The sequence below is a fragment of the Cnephaeus nilssonii genome (genome assembly GCF_951640355.1).
Source record: "Cnephaeus nilssonii genome assembly, chromosome: 10".
Taxonomy (NCBI): Eukaryota; Metazoa; Chordata; class Mammalia; order Chiroptera; family Vespertilionidae; genus Cnephaeus; species Cnephaeus nilssonii.
In genome coordinates, this window is record NC_137081.1 from 9,694,159 (window position 1) to 9,713,623 (window position 19,465).

General features: G+C 36.8%; 1 protein-coding gene across 1 annotated transcript in view; it reads right to left on the reverse strand.

Annotated features, from left to right (window-relative positions):
- Positions 1-1,899: 1,899 nt before the first annotated feature.
- The window catches only part of C2CD6 (C2 calcium dependent domain containing 6), a gene marked incomplete at both ends in the record, with an annotated part of 71,705 nt that continues 54,139 nt past the window's right edge, over positions 1,900-19,465 (reverse strand). Inside the window, 2 exons of the mRNA XM_079783092.1 lie at positions 1,900-2,112; positions 6,009-9,479. Of these exons, the coding sequence (XP_079639218.1) occupies positions 1,900-2,112; positions 6,009-9,479 (3,684 nt within the window). The remainder of the gene's footprint in view (positions 2,113-6,008; positions 9,480-19,465) is intronic.

Sequence of the window (19,465 nt, forward strand, 5' to 3'; positions counted from 1 at the left end):
CCTGGGATTAGGATTGATGGATCATTATTCTGCCTAACACACATGTCCAGTCATGTTGGCTTTCTGAAGGACCCAAGCTAAAATGCCGTATGAGCGAAGTACTTTCCACAAACAATGCTCATGTAACTATTATTGCTACTTCTGTGCTGTGTCCCTAGTAGACTGTGGACTCCTTGAGAATATTCTTATTCGCTAGTACATCCTGATGCTTAGCAAAGTGTTTGGCATATTATGGACATTTAATAAATATTTAAGGAATTCAACCTTGAATAAAGGCAATGAGATTTTTTTTTAAAGACTTGAATATTTGAGAGATTTCCCCGGTGGGAAATTTTAAACTCTGTGCACAGTATTGCCACTAAGAGTTTAATGAGACAAAGGGATCTGAGATTCCCATCTAGTAAATATCTCCTCCATCAGTGGTTTTCCTCATAAGTACTGCTGGTCAATTGTCTGTTTGCTCTTAGATCCATTTCTCCACTCTTCCCTTGCTCGGCTTCGCTGGGAACTACATTTCCCATGCACCCTCTCTTTTGGGTGTCCAGGGAGGCAATAGTGGAAAATCAGAGAGCAGGAAGAGAGGGGGGAACGTGGCATTTCTTACCCTGTGCTCCTCTTCCCGGTTTCTTGCGGAGTCCTGGCAGTGGCTCTATGTTCTTGGCCTTTGGCTTTAGGACTCTGGTAGCACCGCTTGCTCCTGCTGTCTCTTCCATCTAAGAGGTAGCAGCACATCCTGCTCTTGCTAATCTCTGGGTTGACCCACCGTCCCTTTTGATTTCTTAGCCTTGATTCCATCACTCATGAAACCAATTCCCCATGTTTCTTCTACTTAAAGATTCAGAGTTATAACTGTTTTCCCAGTTACACTATGACTGATGCAAGAACAACTTTAAGGATTACTAGAAATTCTTGGCCTCCAAAAAAATGTACTATCTTGATCATACCATTAAGTGAATGATCAGGAATTAAGTTCTCCATCAGCCAATCTACTTAAACCCCATAGTTTTTATGATTTATGGGAGAAAAATTAAAACTGACAAAAAATTCTATAAATTGAAGTTTTGCTTCTCAAGAATGAGCCCAAGTTCAACAAGACCCCAAATACTGTACTTGATAGGAATAGAGCCAATTCTCAGAAGTCTCTGACTTAAGTTCAGGGCTGATTTAGCTAGGCAATATTTTAGGCAGTTTTTATAAATGTATGCAGCTTCCTGAGTTTTGTGTTATTAAAGAGGCCCTTTCATAGTTTTTCAAGTAAGTCACTACAGTGTAGGAGCTGCCTCAGAAATTCGTATTAAATCTGTTCTTTATAATCTTTAAAGTGTAAAAAGTTGTGATAGCCAATATTAAAATTAACAAGTTTTATAGGCCTAGAGAATTATATTCTGTTGAATCAAGAAATATAACTAAAGCTGAAGAGTAAAAGGGGATCAATAGCACATAGAGAACTTAAAAACTGGTGGGTAGGGATCGTTCAGAGCATAAAACAGATTTGAAAAATCTGAGAGCTATGAATTGGAGCAATACTGTCATATAGTGAAAAAGAAGAAAAGCTGGGAATACAACATTGCTAATGAATACGAACTGAATATGTATTTCTGGGTTTGTTCCCTATGATTCATAAACGAAAACATTTACATCAAAAAGTGTTTCTTTTACATTTTAATTAAAACAAAATGGTTCTAACAAGATGAAATTTGGTTGCTGACTTCTATCACAGAAAAGGACAGATCTCCAAACCATTTTGTTAATTGGAGAAATGATATTCTGACTGTTGGCCTCACATATCATTCTGAGCTATTTAACAATTGGATAATATTACAAGTGAGCAAACATTTTCAGCATTTTCTTTCAAAAAATTTTGGCTGTGTTTTACGGATTTCATAACGTGGGACGGTATCATTTCAATGAGCTAAGCCTGCTGAAACTTGTAAACTTTCCAGTGTAGCTCTCTCGATGCTTGTTAACCCCCGGAGCGGTACACGGTCTGGCGTGTTTTAACCGATCGTGGCTCTCCTCTGGCTTCTTTTCTAAAAGCTTTGCTCTTGATTTCGCTTTTTCAAGATGCTGAAATGAGGTCATAGGAAAATCCTCAAATCTATCCGAACAATCCTAAATATTAAAATAAAAGATCAAGTTGGTGAGTTAGGCTTCCTTAAAGTATATTTTACATTTATAAGAACCAAAGTTTGTAATATCAACAAAGACAAAAAAATGAGAGCATCAAATGTTTTATAGGTAAATTCAGACCTTCCACCCAATGCCTCCCATTACAAACTATAAAAATGTTGTAATACTACCAACAATAAATAGATATAAGTAAATAACCAAAATAAATAGAAACAGAGATGAGAATGTAGAACCACAAAAACAAACGAACAACAACAACAAAAAATCACAACATTGTTTCAGCCCGCCAGTGTGTTTCAGTGGTTGAGCATCAACTCATGAACCAGGAGGTCAAGGTTGGATTCAGTAACACCCCCACCCCCTACCCCCCATCAGGACACATGCCTGGGTTACGGCTTGATCCCCAGTAGGGGGCGTACAGGAGACGGTGATTGATTATTCTCATCACTGATGTTTCTATCTCTCCCTTTCCTTTCCTCTCTCTGAAATCAATAAAAACATATCTTTAAAAAAATCTATTGTTTCAAAGGATCTGTTATTTCAAAGGGACGGAAGATATAAAGCTTGAAACCAGATAAATTTAGGGAAGTTGGCCCCAGGGGTCAGACTCCTAAGCAAAGCTGAACAACCTGTTCTATAATTCTCTTCCAAAATACGTCTTCCCCAGCCCCAAGTATATATTATGAACTCTTATATTTTACTTTTTATGTTATCCCAAATTTCATTCCTTAAAAGTTAATAAACATCTTTAATACACACACGCACAGAATTCAGCATCTAAGGATATGGTTATAACGTTTATATTAAAACAATTTTAAAAATGCGTATATTTTGAGAGTAAAAAGTAAGACATTCAGAAATAACTAAAAGATATATACCAAAATAATTTTTTTAAATGGTGGCTGTGATAGGGTGGCGGGATTATGGGCTTTGTTTTCCTTTTCAAATTTTTAATAATATGGCTATACTTTATAATACTTTACATTGTAAAGTTTACGAGTGAGGGGTTGTGTGCACTAGGAATAGGAAAAAATGGGTTTATGGTCTTCAGAAAACAAAGACTCTGAAGATTCTTTAGCCAAGTGGAATCATTAGTATCACTTTCAAACAAAACAAAGAAATTATATTTAGGTTACACGTTATGAGATCATATAGGGTCTCAGAATTCTTATCCTAAGACTGGGCAAGAGAGATTGAGTTATCTTTATTTCCCTCTCTTAAACCAACGGTACCTGAACTTTTCTCTCTAGTGACATTGGCAACAGAGAATAAATGGTAAGGGAATTTTTCAGATCATCAGAATGTCTGGCTCATCTGATTCTCTAAACTTGTAAAGTTTACAAGTATGCATAAGGGAATATGGAGCTATTAGTCATTCTCAAATTAGTGTAAACTAGTTTCCCCTGCAGTTTGAGCAGCTTGTCTCTTAACACTTCAGAGAGATGGCCCCACCAAAGAAACGGGCTGCTTGCATTTGGAGAGGAAGTGAGCAAGGATTATTAGAATTGGAGAGCTGGGGGAGGTTTGGCAGGACTAAGAATCAGACAGCAGTAAAGAGATGTACAAAATAGGAGATACCAAGAGTCTAAAGAGAAATGTGACCCACTTCACATTTTTGCCGGGGTTTGCAGAGGACAAGGAAGCATTCTCCCTCTCCCCTCTCATGTGCATAGAGCAATTAGGTAAGTCACGGCATTAAGGGAGTGTCTGCTACATTGTGAGTGATTTATAACTTGCTTCACAGCGGATGTACTGTTGCTAGAGGACCAGTGGAAGTGCATGGAGCCCCCGCATTCCCACCCCCCGCCCGCGTCCCCCCTACGCCCCCTGGTTATTTTTCTGGATGCTCCTACAACTCAGTTTTTCAGTGTTCTGTTTTGAGTCCTTTGGGAAATTCTTGGATTTTAGAGAATCAGATGAGCCAGACATTCTGATGATCTGAAAAATTCCCTTACCATTTATTCTCTGTTGCCAATGTCACTAGAGAGAAAAGTTCAGGTACCGTTGGTTTAAGAGAGGGAAATAAAGATAACTCAATCTCTCTTGCCCAGTCTTAGGATAAGAATTCTGAGACCCTATATGATCTCATAACGTGTAACCTAAACACAATTTGTTTTGTTTGAAAGTGATACTAATGATTCCACTTGACTAAAGAATCTTCAGTCTTTGTTTTCTGAAGACCATAAACCCATTTTTTCCTATTCCTAGTGCACACAACCCCTCACACACTTGATACTAAATTACTGAATTTAGATCAAAAGAGAAATCCAATGTTGAGAGTATAAGCTATATTAATAATATTTACCATGCTACTAATTTGTTTTACTATTTACTAAAGCTAAATATTTGCTTTACCCTGGAAAATCAATTTACTATGGACCTAACTGGTTTGGCTCAGTGGATTGAGCGTCAGCCAGACTGAAGGGTCAGGGTTTAATTCTGATAAAGGACATACCTCGGTTGCATATTCAATCCCAGAACCTAGCCAGGGCTCATGCAGGAGGCAACCAATCGATGTGTCTCTCTCACATGGATGTTTATCTCTCACTGTTTCTCCCAATTCACTCTCTAAAAATCAATGGGAAAATATCCTTGGGTGAGGAAAAAGAAAGGCAAGAAGGGAGGGAGGGAGGGAGGAAAAATAATTTACTACAGAAATTCAACTATTTTTAACTTAGATCGATTTTCTCAAAGATAGAATTACATCAAATTACCATTACAACGTATGAATTTACATTGTAGGTCATGCCTGTTTATATATACCAACATATAAGAGCAGTGGTCAAGAAAATTAAAATACATCCCTTCCATTCCTAGAATAGTTTGTATAAAGTGTAGTAGCAGATTTACCTTCCTGTTTTATGTTATACTAGAGGCCTGGCACACGGAATTCGTGCATGGGTACGTTTCCTAGGCCTGGCCTGGGATCAGGGCCATCTTCCCCAGCTGCCCACAGCTGGCCCCGCCACCCACCGCCACCCACCCCCGGTTCCCCATTCACCGTCGGGTGATTGGTGCCTGACGGCCAGGGGAAGGGGCTGAGAGGTCAGCTGATCCCGACTGCTCGCCAGCCCCGTTTCCGCCGCAGGTGGCAATCAGGTGATCGGAGCCTGCCGGCCGGAGAAATGAACCAAGAGGTAGTCAGTGCACCTCATAGTGACTGGTCCAGCGGTCATTCTGGTCGTTCTGCCGTTAGGGTCAATTTGCATATTACCCTTTTATTATATAGGATTAAAAATAGATTCCCAAATTTGAGAGCAGTAGGGTTGTGGTAAAAAAAAAAAAAAAAAGACTGGAAATTAAAATGAAATTTTGCACTTCATAATTTGATTGCATACCCTAATGCTTAGCAGAACAACTGGCATATAATATATTTGTTCACTGAAACAGTTGTTCAGTGACCTGAGACACATTATGTATTTCCATAGCATACAACCACTGCCAGTGGTTGTTCGGGTTGTGCCTGTACAATGGCCCCTGACTCGGGGGTGAGCTGGGGCTGAAAGCCAGCCCGTCTCTCGTGGACAGGGCCTGTGCTCTGGCTCCAGGCTGGGTCAACCTGCAGAATCTTCCCAGAGGGAAGGGGCCTTTTCCTAATACTCCAGAGGGTGTGCCCTTTATCTATTTCACACAAAGGTACTCATGTGTTAACAGTCCCCTGGTTTTGTGAATATATTTTGGATCAGGTAAGATGACATTTGGATGTCAGAAGAATATTTTTTTAAATTTGGAGATCTGTACATCTTGGGGCAACGAAGGTTATACACACACACTTGCATGCAGATATATCCGTATAAATATACAGATATAGATATCCTAAAGTAGATTATTTACAGAACTTCAGAAAATACAGGAGAAGATTAGAAAAGCATGATTACGTGTATAGTTCTTCTTGCAGTCCAATGAAGCAATGCCCTTGGGACAGATTTCCTTGGCCTTCTCCTGGCGGGCGGCGTGGTTGCCAGTATCTTAACTGTCTTAGGTGACTTCGTTTGTTGGTTGACACGATCTCTTTCTTTTCGGACCTTGGGCTTTAGATTTTCTTTCTTTAATACTTCTGGGAAGAGAGATGGTTTTGAGTTTTTCTCAGCTTCCACAACTTTATATTTAACCAATTCAAGGACCTTAGCACAGTTTTCATTGAAAATTTCACTTGGTTTTAGATAAAGACTTTGTATTTCTTTTTCATAATGTGCAAGTGTTTCTAAATGTTCTTTTTTATTATTGTTATTATATCCTTTCAGTCTCTGACAATGGTTGTTCCCAGCCTCAGAACTGAAATGAGTTAAAGTGTTACTCTGCCTGGGAGGAAACGTGAGTTTACCCATGTATTCTTCATCTTCATTTGGCATTTTGCAATAAGGAATCCTAGGGTTCGGTGGCAACAATACTTCATGTCTTTCCTGTACCATCAATTTATAGATATTCTGCTCCTTTTTTTCAAGGGACTTCATTTTTAGTGTGCTTTCAAAGCAAGTGTTTGATTGAGTTATTTCTGATTTACCATTCCAACTGTGTGGATTTTGAATCTCTGTTTTGAAATCAAAAGTTTCTGCTTCAGAAAGCTGCATGAAACCGTGTGCTTTCCTTTGTTTCTTAAGCACTATATCTGTAGGTCTTTCCGATGACTTCTTGGATGGAATTGTTTGGGTATTTTTGTTGGAAGAAGGTTGTACTTTAATTAAAGCCAGTGTTTTCTGTTCTCTAATAATTGCTGGATTTCCTTTAATATTCTGTAAGGGAAAATACTCCTTTTCCTCCTTCCTGGTCAATTCTGTTTCTACAACTCTATCCTCAGGAGACTTTTGTAAAGTAGCTTTATGAATAACTTTTGGATATTTATCTTGCTTTTCTGAATGCTCACGCATAAATTTATTTTCATCTCTGAAAGATAAATCTGGCTTTATACATTTAAATGGTGTGAAACTAGAATTAATCAAATTTATATGGTTGCTGATTCCCTTTAATTGCCTTTCAGTGATTAGTCCTGATTTTGAAAGTTTATCTATAAAAAGTATCTGGAGGTATTTACTTAAATCATCTTTTAGATTTAATAGTTCATTTTCTGATAAAGATATAAGGTAGTTTTGCAGAGATTTATCTACAGGATATTTCATGTTTATTTCAAGCCTTCTACCAAAATCCCCCTTTGAAATGTCTTGTCCTAACTCATGAAAAGATACTGAAGAACTTTTAGAATTTAGAGAAGATATGTTTGAGTGCATAGGTTCAGTTTCTGTCTCTTTAAATAAACTGCTTTCCGAAAGGTTTTTTTGGAAATAGTTTTGCAGAATTTCGTTTAAAAAGGATCTCAGCCTTATTTCCAAATGTTTATCTATGAAGTGATGATTAAAATTATCTACAAAAGACATTGTTTCTTTTACCATTTCTGAAGATTTCTCCAGAGAAACATTTTGCCCTTTTGGTTCTGTTTTCTCATTCATCAAATACAGATTTTGATAGATTTTAGGTAAATCCTCTTTGGTGATATGTCCTGATTCTGAAAGTCTTTCTATAAGGTAATGCTGGATATGTCTGCTTAACTCAGATTTAAATTTTTTAATTTCTGACTCTGAGAGTGTTTCTAGAAATACACGCAGATTTGGATTCAAATTAGGTTTTCTGTCTAATTTGTCTGCTTCATCAAAATTCTCTTTGATTTCTTCAAGGTCTTCTGCATTATTTAGAAAAGGATGTTGGATTAGTTTCTCTAATTCTTTTTCTGGTTGTCTCCTCTTTTCAGACTGATTATGTTTTAAAAAAACATTAAATATGTTTTTGAAAAAGGATTTTAATTTTATTACATCTGGCTCATTAAGTTTACCCATTAACAAGTTATTTAAATTTTCTAAGGTAGAATTTAGATCATTTTCTTCTCTATCAAGCCTCTGACGATTACTTGGCAAATCTGTTTTTTCATCTGGTGTTGACTGATATTTTGTATCTTGTGCGGATGTATTTTGGCTTTTGTCTATAAACGTGGCTCTATTAAAAAAAGAAGTGGTTTCTTTGGGAATGATGGGTATATTCTGCTTTGCAAGAAAATCTGTTTTGCTCTTGATTTCTAAATAATCGTCTGTGGAGTCCTTTGGCTTTTCTCCAGCAAAGGCTGATTCTGTGTGCAGCAAAGAACTCTTCTGGCCTCCATCATCTAATTCTACCACTTTGATGATCCCAGATCCTAAAAGAGTATCTACAGGAAATGCTTGCACTATCTGGCTTGCAACAGATCTGGCCTCTGGCAATTCTTCCCCATCATCGCTTTCTTCATAGTGACCTGGAATATTTGAATATAAACTCTCCCAAGATGTGGGTAATTGATTCTGCCAGCTCAGCTGTGTCTCACTCAATTCTTCCACTCCCATCGCCAACTTGGAGAGGAATGGGGCAGTGAATATCTGCTTTATAATGTAATCATGTGCGATGCTATTGAAATCTGGCTCGGAGCTCGACACTTCACTTTCTAAATGTTTCTTTTTGACACTACTTTTTTTTTTAATTGGAAAAGCTATCTCACCGTCCTTCAAGTGGTTTTCAGAGACAAGGTCCCTTTCTACCTCTAGACAATTTCCTGGCCCATCTTCTGACAATGAAACTCCAGGAATATCTTTAATTTTTGGATTTACAGGAGACTCTGAATTCAAAATGTCTCCTTTTGAAAGCCAGTTATTTAAATCTTGGATTTTTTCAAGTATTTTATCTTCCAAACTTCTTGGTGGTTTATCATGAACAAGTGGAAGTGGAGAACTATGGCTTTTCTCTCCTGCTTCAGTGTCATTAGGAATGTTTGATTTAGAAAATATTTTATCTAAAAGGTCTTCAAGATTTTTACTTAAACGTGGGCTGAGCATCACAGATTGCTGTAAGTTGTGTAGGAGGTCAGTAAAACTTAATGATTTTGAGAGGCGACCTCTATGTACATCTACACTTTCAGTCGGTGATGATTCTCTTTTAAAGTTTGGCAAAGATGTATTTGGTAGTCTTTCCTTCAACTGATTCTTAATATCTAAACTCTTTATTGTGGTGATGGTAGGATCACAGTCTAAATTATTCTTACTGCTTACAGTCTGTTTTGTGATGGTATCAGGATCAGGGGCTAACTCTTTCTTGGTGTCTACAGTCTTAGTGTCTACAATGCTGCTATCAAGACCATTGGGCTGGTTTGTATCAGTAGGGCTTGAAGGTTTGGAATGTGTTGGGTCAGGAGGATCTTGGTCCTCGTGTTCTATAACCTCTGTACTTAAAGTGTTTCTATATTTAGACATATCTTCATTGTTCCTTTTACTGGCTGATATTTTGTTGTTTATAAGCCTTAGAAAAGGATCAAAATCGTCCTTGGTGTTGAAATTCTGTAAAATTAAAAACAGGTAAGACATCCTGTAACATTTATTTTGAATTTATAATACATTTTCTAGCTAAGTCTTTGAGCAATCTGTCAGTCTATCTATCCATCCTCCTACCTTCTACAAACTGAAAACTAACTTTAATTATTTTAAAAATATTTGAAATTTTAATGCAAAAATTTCCATTTTCTAACTCTGATACTATTCTGTGTCCAAAAGCTTTTTCCTACCTGGAATATTTGTAAATACTTCACAAATAGTAAAGAATTCAACTTCCAGTGTTAGTTGCATTTGCTTAAACAATGGCTACCATCAGGATCTAAGTCCTATCCATACAAACATGAATCATTTTAGGAAATTTTTTAAAAATGCAAAGTAGTATATCTCCCAGTGAAAGTATCAGGAATATTCTTTAAAGGCTGACTTGGGGGCATATATCACCTGCTTTTAAGTCTGAGAATTTCAACTGGGATGAGTTCCATTCAACCCTTAGAACATTACAGTAAAATCTTGCTTTTTGATTAATACTTTATATGCCTCAAAAATGGTTAAGAGACAGCAGTACACAAAATTCTGGATTACAGTGAAATTTCAGTGTGACATCCATAGGCAGTTTTGTAGCTCTGGAATCGAACTATTTTATCACTGAAATGAAGTCTCTTATTCAAAACTTTTGTTCAAACAACTTCTACATTATCTATCCAATTGAAAAAAACAAAGTGTGAAATCAACCTAGAATTTTAGTTCATGTCACATTAGTAGTCCAAGCTTCATTTTAATGGATACACTTCATTACAACTGGTTTTCAAATACTAGTTGATATCCAGGTGACAGATAAGAACCCACTTAGTTTTTTTGAAAAGTACAAATTCCTAGGCTCCATTTCGAAACTGAGGTTCTTAGGTCAGAGGTGGGACCTGGGAATATGTATTTTTAAAAGATATCCCAGTATTTCTAATGATTATTTTGGTTTTGGAGCCATTGAATTACATATTGTATTAGGAAAGCCTAATAGTTAAGTATGATTGGTATTGGAATAGAATAACTCAGCACTCACCTGATATTTTGGTTTGGGTTCTGAATGTTCTGGTCTCAAAGATGCTACCATGTATTGTTTTTGAAAAAAAGCCACCTTATAAAAAGAGAAGTTTTAATTTTGGACTGCTTGCAATGAAAGAATATTTCCCAAGTTTCTCATAATATTATACTTTTCCAATTATCAAAATAAATCTGTATTTATAGATACACAAATATATATCTATTCTTAGCTTCCTTAATACTGTAATATTTATTCTACTGAATTTATAAAACCAAAATGATGTACAACAACTTCAAGGAGAAACAAAAGTAGAAAACAGAATTGTCAGAACAAATTGTAATTTAACTTTAAAAGATTTTAAAATGCTTTAGATAACAAATGGCATCTGATAATATATTGAAATCACATTCTCAGTGATTCTCAGGAGACAGAAAATGAAACCTTTAAAAATATTTTTCATAATTCATAGAAGGAAACTGGTAGACAATGTCCATTTGGTTTACATCTCAAGAAATATTTAAAATATATTCTTAAAGCCTTAAAGATAACCATTAGAAAAATAAAAATTCATGCCTAATAGCACTGAGAAAAATTAGAGGGAAGATTTGAAATATTATAAATGCTCTAAATCACTCATCTTTCCAAGTGTAATATCAACACACTCTACCTGAAGTTGGTAAGTTGAAAAATCAAATAGACTTTCAATAAGTTAGAACTATAATAAAACTTACTGGAAGAACTATAAAGCAAACTGTTAAAAGTAGTCATCCTAGGGAATGAGAATGGTAGTGTGGTTGTGGGTAGAGAAGGATAACTTTCATTTTGCATTATACCCTTTTGTGCTGACAGAATTTTTCAGGGCTGTGCAGGTATAGCTTTAATTTTTTTTTAAAAAAAGCTTATAAAACTTATAAATGTAAAAATAATAAAGGGAATTCTTAATAGGGCATTGATTAAATAATTGTACAGGCTCACAATGAGAGACAGTAGAATTTGGTGGTTTGCAACACAGACTCCAGAGCCAGTCTGCCTGTGTTCAAAACCCAAATTTACCACTTAATAGCTGTGTCATTAGACAATCAGCCCCTCTATGCATGATTTCCCTACATATAAAATATAGTAATAATATTTACCTCATAGGATTGCTGTGAGAATTTAATGAGTTAATATATAAAGGCACTAATATAGTAGCTTGCAATAAGAGTATTGGATATTATTATTAAAAACATTTTAGCCATTTAAAGTAATTAAGTAGATATAAAGGCTATCTAAACAATGTGATATTAAGTGAAAATTAAGATGCATAAAACATGGCTAGTTTATCATGATAAGCAACTGGAAAAATGTTGGTGGCATATAGGAAAGTCTTTTTGCAAAAGTTACTCAAGTGGAATAAGAAAACTTGAATAGACAATATTATTAAAATTTTTAAAAATAATTAAAATACATCACTATACATTGTCAAAATTCATTGAGCTGTACTTCACAAAGAGTAAACATTAATGTATGTAAACTAAAATTAAAATAAAAACAAAATGTTGGGGGTCAAGAAATAATTCAGAGACTTGGCTAAGAACATCCCTATTTGAGGAAGTGTCAAACCCCTTTGACACAGGAACCCTGAGTTTTAGCTCCTCACCCCAACTTTAACTCTGTAACTTCGGGTAAGTCACTTAAGCTCTCAGAACTAGCTTTTTTGTTTCCTCACTTGAAAACAGTTGGATAAAGGAGTCAATTCTGAGTTGATAATAAATATAGATAAATCACTTATTTAAAAAAGACAGTGAATCTAACTGTATTACAAATGTAAGATATAACTACACTGAAGGGAATAGGAGAAAAAAAGAACTGATCTTGGTAACGATGTTTTGACTAGAAATGTAAGGCTAACGATAAAATGTACATAAACACTGTATGTACACTAGTAGGTAAATTTGTTTGTCATGGGTACAGTACAAGTTAGGAATTCTGAAACTGCTTTATATATATGTAAATGGAGAGTGAATGTTGAGATCCATGTTTCTCATGGTTGGAGAGAGAAGTTACATCATAGACAAACAAGAAAGGAAGACTAGAATAAACCAGGATGTGGGATAATGGGTACTTTCCTACATTTGGGGTGTAAATACAAATTAATAAATTTGGCTTAAAGGGTAATCTGGCAATTTCTATGAGAATAAAATGTGTGCATATACTTTGACCCAAACAATACCACTTTTCATATTTATCCTATAATATATTTATACAGGTGAAAAAAAGATAATGCTTACCATTTAGCAAGTGACTATTATGTTCTAAGCCCTTTAAAATTATTTGAAATAAATGATAGCATACTTATTTTGCAGATGAGAAAACGGAAACTCAGATATAAACTGCCCAAAGTTATATGATCATGGAAGTGAAAGAATCTAGGTATTTCTACCTGTAAAATCCAAGCCCTTTTACTATTTCATACAAGTTTCTCTTACCATCACCAAACACCGCCTTTCACTGGTGGGTAAAGTTAAATTCCTCATCCCTCCCCACCTTTCTTACATCCTGATGTTTGAGAAAATATTTTAGCATCTAGTCATTGTTAGTGTTTAAATAGAAACTAATTAAGCCATATCTGGAAAGTCTTAATTTATGAAGGGGCTCTAAAAATGTGAAGTAACTATTGAAAGACTGTCACCTGAATCAGCCAAGAGTTGAAAATTTAGTCCTTTCCAATTCAGATTAGCACTTCAAAAGTTTGTCTCAAAATACTGCATTTCTTTTTAAAAAATACGTTTTTATGCCGAAACCGGTTTGGCTCAATGGATAGAGCGTCGGCCTGTGGACTCAAGGGTCCCAGGTTCGATTCCGGTCAAGGGCATGTGCCTTGGTTGCGGGCGCATCCCTGGTGGGGGGTGTGCAGGAGGCAGTTGATCGATGTTTCTCTCTCATCGATGTTTCTAGCTCTCTATCCCTCTCCCTCTCTGTAAAAAATCAATAAAATATATTTAAAAAAATACGTTTTTATTTATTTCAAAGAGGAAGGAATAGGGAGAGAGAGAGAAACATCAATGATGAAAAAGAATCATTGATCGGCTGCCTCCAGCTCGCCCCACACTGGGGATGGAGCCCACAACCTGGGCATGTGCCCTGACCAGGAATCGAACAGTGACCTCCTGGTTCATAGGTCAACGTTCAACCAACTGAGCCATACTGGCTGGGCAAAATACTGCATTTCTTTAACACACTACCTTAGGTTCATTTTTTAAAACCCTCTTCTTTTAGCCCTGACCAGTTTGGCTCAGTGGATAGAGCATCAGCCTACACACTGAAGGGTCCCGGGTTCAATTCCAGTCAAGGGTATGTAACTTGGTTGTGGGCACATCCCCAGTAGGGAGTGTGCAGGAGGCAGCTGATCGATGTTTCTCTCTCATCGATGTTTCTAACTCTCTATCCCTCTCCCTTCCTCTCTGTAAAAGATCAATCCTATCTAATAAAGAGGGAATATGCTAATTGACCGTCACACCCTCTCAAAGATGGCAGTGCCCACAGCCACAAGATGGCCGTGCCCATCCCCTCATCCCCCCCGCCTCCCAGGGCCAGCCCAAGCTGCAGGCAAGCCTCCGATGGCAGCTGCCCAGCCGCCCAGGGCCGCCTGAGGCTCAGGTTACCAGGGCCAGCCAAGGCTTGCACTGCCGGCAGTGGCAGGGGTAGAGGTGTGATGGGGGCATCACCTTCCCCTGATCGTCGGGTCACCTCCTGCCCCTGAGGGCTCCCAGACTGTGAGAGGGGGCAAGCCGGGCTGAAGGACCCCCCTCCAGTGCATGAATTTTCATGCACCGGGCCTCTAGTAAAATATATTTTTTTAAAAAGCTGATTAAGGTAAAAACTAACACATTTCTATTAAAAGAAAGAAAAAAACCCTCTTCTTTTAAATTCTAACAACTTAAGAGTTTATTTTACCATAAAGTTCTGAGGATTTTTGTGACTTGTCTGTGAAGCAATCAGCTTAGACTTTTCAGAATTTTTTTCAAGAACTCTGATATGTCTTCTTCAGAAGCCTGTTGCCATAGGTGATGGATTCTTTCAACCTTCTAAATCTATTGATTGTACATAACCTATATTGTATGGATTACCCACTGAATTTATCTTGTTCAATTTACTTTAGTTTCATCTGTTGTATACTGGTCTGACTACCACCTTTAAGAAATATATACAAGGTAAGTTTTCTTTTTCTTTATTTTTTGAAAATCCAGCTATTTGGAAATAATTGTTGATTTATATGCATTTGTAAGACATAACACAGAGAGCCCATGTACCCTTTATCCAGTTTCCCTCAATGGTAACATCTTGTGAAACTAGTACAATATCACAACCAGGGTACTGACATTATAAGGTCAAGTTGCAGAACATTTCCACCAGGATCCCCAATGTCCTTTTACAGATAGTAACACCCATTTCTTTTCTGCCTCCACCACCTACTTAATGCCTGGCAACCACTAATCTGTTCTTCATTTTTATAATTTCAAGAATGTTATGTGAATAGAGTCATACAATGTATACCATTTTGGGATCAGCTTTTTTATTCACTCAGCACAATTCTCTGGACATCTGTCCAGGTTGCTGTATGTAACAATACTTAGTACCTTTTTATTGCTGAGTATCATTCCATGGTATGGATATATCACAGTAATAGCCATTCATCAATTGAAGGACATCTGGGTTGTTTCCACTTTTGGGCTATTATGAATAAGGCTGCTATGAATATTTGTATTCAGGTTGTTTTTGTAAACATAAGACTTAATTTCTCTGGGATAAATGCTGAAGAGTAAAATTGTTGGGTTACATAGCAGTGGCATATACACTCAGTGGCCAGATTATTATGAGCTCTGAATGCATAATAATCTGACCACTCAGTGTATATCCTATATAATAAAAGGCTAATATGCAAATTGTCCCCTCGACCAGGAGTTCGACCAGCAGGCAGGCTGGCTAACTACCCATGTCCCCTCCCCATGGCCAGGCAAGAATTCATGCACCGGGCCTCTAATATATATATATACACACTGAATGGCCAGATGATTATGTGTTCAGAGATCATAATAATCTGGCCACTCAGTGTATATTTTTTTGAGAAACTGCCAAACAGTGTTCAGGAGTGGCTATACATTTTTAAATTCCCATCAATTTCTCCATATTTGGTTTTATTTTTATTTTAGGTATGAGAATTAGGTCAAAATTTGGTTTTGTTTACCCATGGATGGCCAATTGCTCCTATACCACTGGTTGAAAAGGTTAGCTTTACTCCATTGAATTGCCTTTACATTGCTGTCAAAAATCACAAGAGCATGTTTTTGTGGGTATGTTTCTAAGATGTCTATTCTGTTCCTTTGATCTTTGTGTGTCTCTCTTTTCTCTAATACCACACTTCCTGTTTCTTGATTACTGTAGCTATATAGTAGACCTTGAAATCAGGTAAAGTGATTCCTCCCACTTTTCTTCTTTTTAAAGATTATGTTAGATATTCTAGGACCTGTGCCTTTTTACACAGATTTGGGAATGATCTTGTCCATATTTACAAAAACCTGGAATTTAGATAAAAATCACATTAAATCTATAGGTCCATCTAAGGACAAACTGATATCGTTACTAAGTTAAATTTTCCAATCCATGAACATGGTATGCCTCTCCATTTACTTAGGTCTCTGATTTCTTCCATCAGTATTTTGTAATTTTTATCCTGTACATGTCTTGATAGGTTTATAAGTATTTAATTTCTTTGAAGTTATTATAACTGCTATTCTGTTTTAAATTTTGTTTCCACGTGTTGTTAGCATATAGAAAGGTTATTGATTTTTGCTATTTGATCCTTTAACCTTACTGAACTCACTCATTATTATTTTTGTAGATTCCTTGGTATTTTCTACATAGACAACCATTTAATCTGAAAATAGAGTTGTGTTTCTTTCTTTCCAATCTCTGTGACTTTTATTTTTCTATTACAATTTCTAAAACTTCCCATACTATATCCCTTGCTTTCTTCCTATTATTGAAAGGAAAGCTTTCAATATCTGGTATTGAAAGGTATTAACAATAATGTAAGCTGGAGGGTTATTTTATAATGGAGATCTATCTATATTTTTTAAACTTTATTTTTCAGTTACATTTGACATTCAATATTATTTTATACTAGAGGCTGTGCACCAGTGGAGTCCCTCAGCCTGCCCTGCACCCTCTCACAATCCAGGACCCCTCAGGGGATGTTGGAGGCCTGGTGCACAGATTCGGCCTGATCTCCACAAACATTTTTTGTCTATTGATTTGATCATATGATTTTTTTCCTTTAGTCTGTTGATAGGGTGGATTATGTAGATTGATTTCAAATATAAACCAGCCTTCTATATTTGGAATAAATACTACCTGTGATGGGATATAATTATTTTTATACATTGTTGTATTGATATTTTAATATTTTCATTCTTGATGTTGGTGACTTGCATCTTCTCTCTTCTTGCCTTCATTAATCTTATAGAGGTTTATAAATTTTGTCAATTATTTTGAAAAACTAGCTTTCTTTGTTTCACCGATTTTCTCTATATTTTTCTAGTTTTCAATTTTATTGATTTCTGCTATTTATTCTTTCTTCCCAAGTTTCATTTTTCACTTAGAGTTTACATTCAATGTTATTTTGTATTAGTTTCAGATATACAGCACAGTGGTTATCATATAATCATAATTTTACAAAGTGTTCTTTATTATTTCTTTTTCTTGTTGGTTTGGGTTTATTTTGCTTTTGAGGGTGGGAGCTTAGATTATTGATTTGAAAATTTTCCTTTTCCAATGTACATTTAGTGCTATACTTTTTCTTAGTGCAGTTTTAACTGTGTCTTAACCAATTTTGATATGTTCTATTTTCATTTTTATTCAGTTCCTCTTTGATCCAGGATTATTTAGAAATATGTTGTTTAACTTCCAAGTGTTTGGGGATTTTCCTGTTGTCTTTCTGTTCTTGATTTCTAGTTTGGTTCTGTGTTCTGACAATGAGACAAGGATGGACCTATATACTAGTATTGCTACCCCACCCCACATTGTCTACTTCTTCACAGCAGGCTAAGACCCATTAGCTCAAAAACCTGCCAGAGCTACACTAAGTTTTATACACACCCAACTGTTTTAAACATAACCAAAATGAGCAGACTTTTAGCTATTTAGAGCCAGCCTGCTTTGCATACCCCATGAAACTGTGCCCAGAATATTTCAGTCATAGGTAAGGTAAACCTTGAGGGTACAAAGACCCCGGGACTTTGATGCCCCTTGGAGTTCTCTAACCCAGACACTCCCTTCAAGGTGGCTGAGAAAAATAACCAGGCATGCACAGCCTCATTAACTCTTATTACTAAGTGGGAAGAGGGTCTCTGTTGACTATGCAGCCCACTGATACTATGGTGGTGGGAGAATCAGAGCGTTCTTCAGGCAGGGGATGACAGATCAGCTCCCAGCTGAGCCCTGACAACACTATCCTAGCTGGGCAATCAGAGCACTGCCTTGTTCTGTGGGTGGAGATGGAAGACAGGCTGCCTGCTTCCCCCCACCTCACTGGAAAATCAGACTGTATCACCTGCTCCCCAGGCGTGGCAGTAGGGGTATGAGATAGAAGACCAACTTCCTGCTTGTACCCACTGATACCATGTATGGGAGAAAAGCATGGCTTTTCCATTGGTGTTTGGCTGGAGTAGGGTGGGTATTGTCAAAACAAATTTGCTTCATTTTCACATAAAACTTCTGAGGATTTGTAGGTTTCTTAGCACTGCTATATAATTGCTCAATGTCCTTATAGTAATAATTTTTTACTTTAAACAGCAGTAATATCAGATTAATGATTTGTAAGACAAATTGGGATGTCTTTACCTTAGGAATTACAGGGAGATCTCATCTTGCTTCCTATTCTGTTGATATGTATGAAGGCTGTCTTTTCTTCTCTTTCATTAACCACTGTGCCTCTCCCTAATGCCATGATAAATACCTCTCTTTCCTTTATCTCTCATTTATCTTTTCTTCCTCTGCATATTTTAAAATGGTAAACTTTTGTATACCATTTACATAAATATTGTGTGTGTATGTGTTTGTGGCTGTTTATAACAGACATATACCCATTATTTGCAGGGTTTTTTTCTGAGTTGAATACCCTCCTCCCTAACCCAGACCTTAACACCCGTAATCGAGATCCGTGGGAAGTCGTGGGATGCAATTCCCCACATTCACACGTGGCCTTAAGCCTTGGCTGCAAGTGATCTTAGAGGGACTGAGGGATATATCTGGGAGTAGGAAAATATATTTAGAGTATACTTGTGAGCATTTGCCTAACACTACCAATACCTCTAGGCTAGGGGGTAGTCACTTGGGAAACAAACTATTAGTGGCAACAGCAATAAGCCAAAACCCACATGGCAAATAGACAAAATACAACATCTGTCGGGTGACTACTTTATACCATTATGCCAGATGCAAGAAGATAGAAAGATGAGTGACATAAATATCTTGCCCCAAATATATAAAGGCTGTGGTCACATAACCAGGTACAAAGGATGGAATAGTGCTCTGGTGACAAACCACCAGAGATGCCGTAGTTAATATGGAGTCAGGCCCAATCTCCAGCCAGATCATCTTTACCTGTCAGTGCTACTTTGCCCATACCGACTGTACTTTTTAAAATTATAGCTTTTAGAACAATTATGTTGCTGTGATATAATGGTTTCCTCCAAGTAAGTCTTTTCCTCTACCTGGCTATAAGGTCTTTGAAATCAAGAGCTATATTCTTTTCATTTTTGTATCCACAGTGTCTTGCACATAGTAGGTACTCATTAAAAACGTGTTTGTTGAGTTCTTAGGTTCCAGACACTGTTCCAGATGCTGGGAAAACAAGATACCGAACTCCCAGCTCTCACAATGCTTACATTCTGGTGGAGAAGATGGACAACTG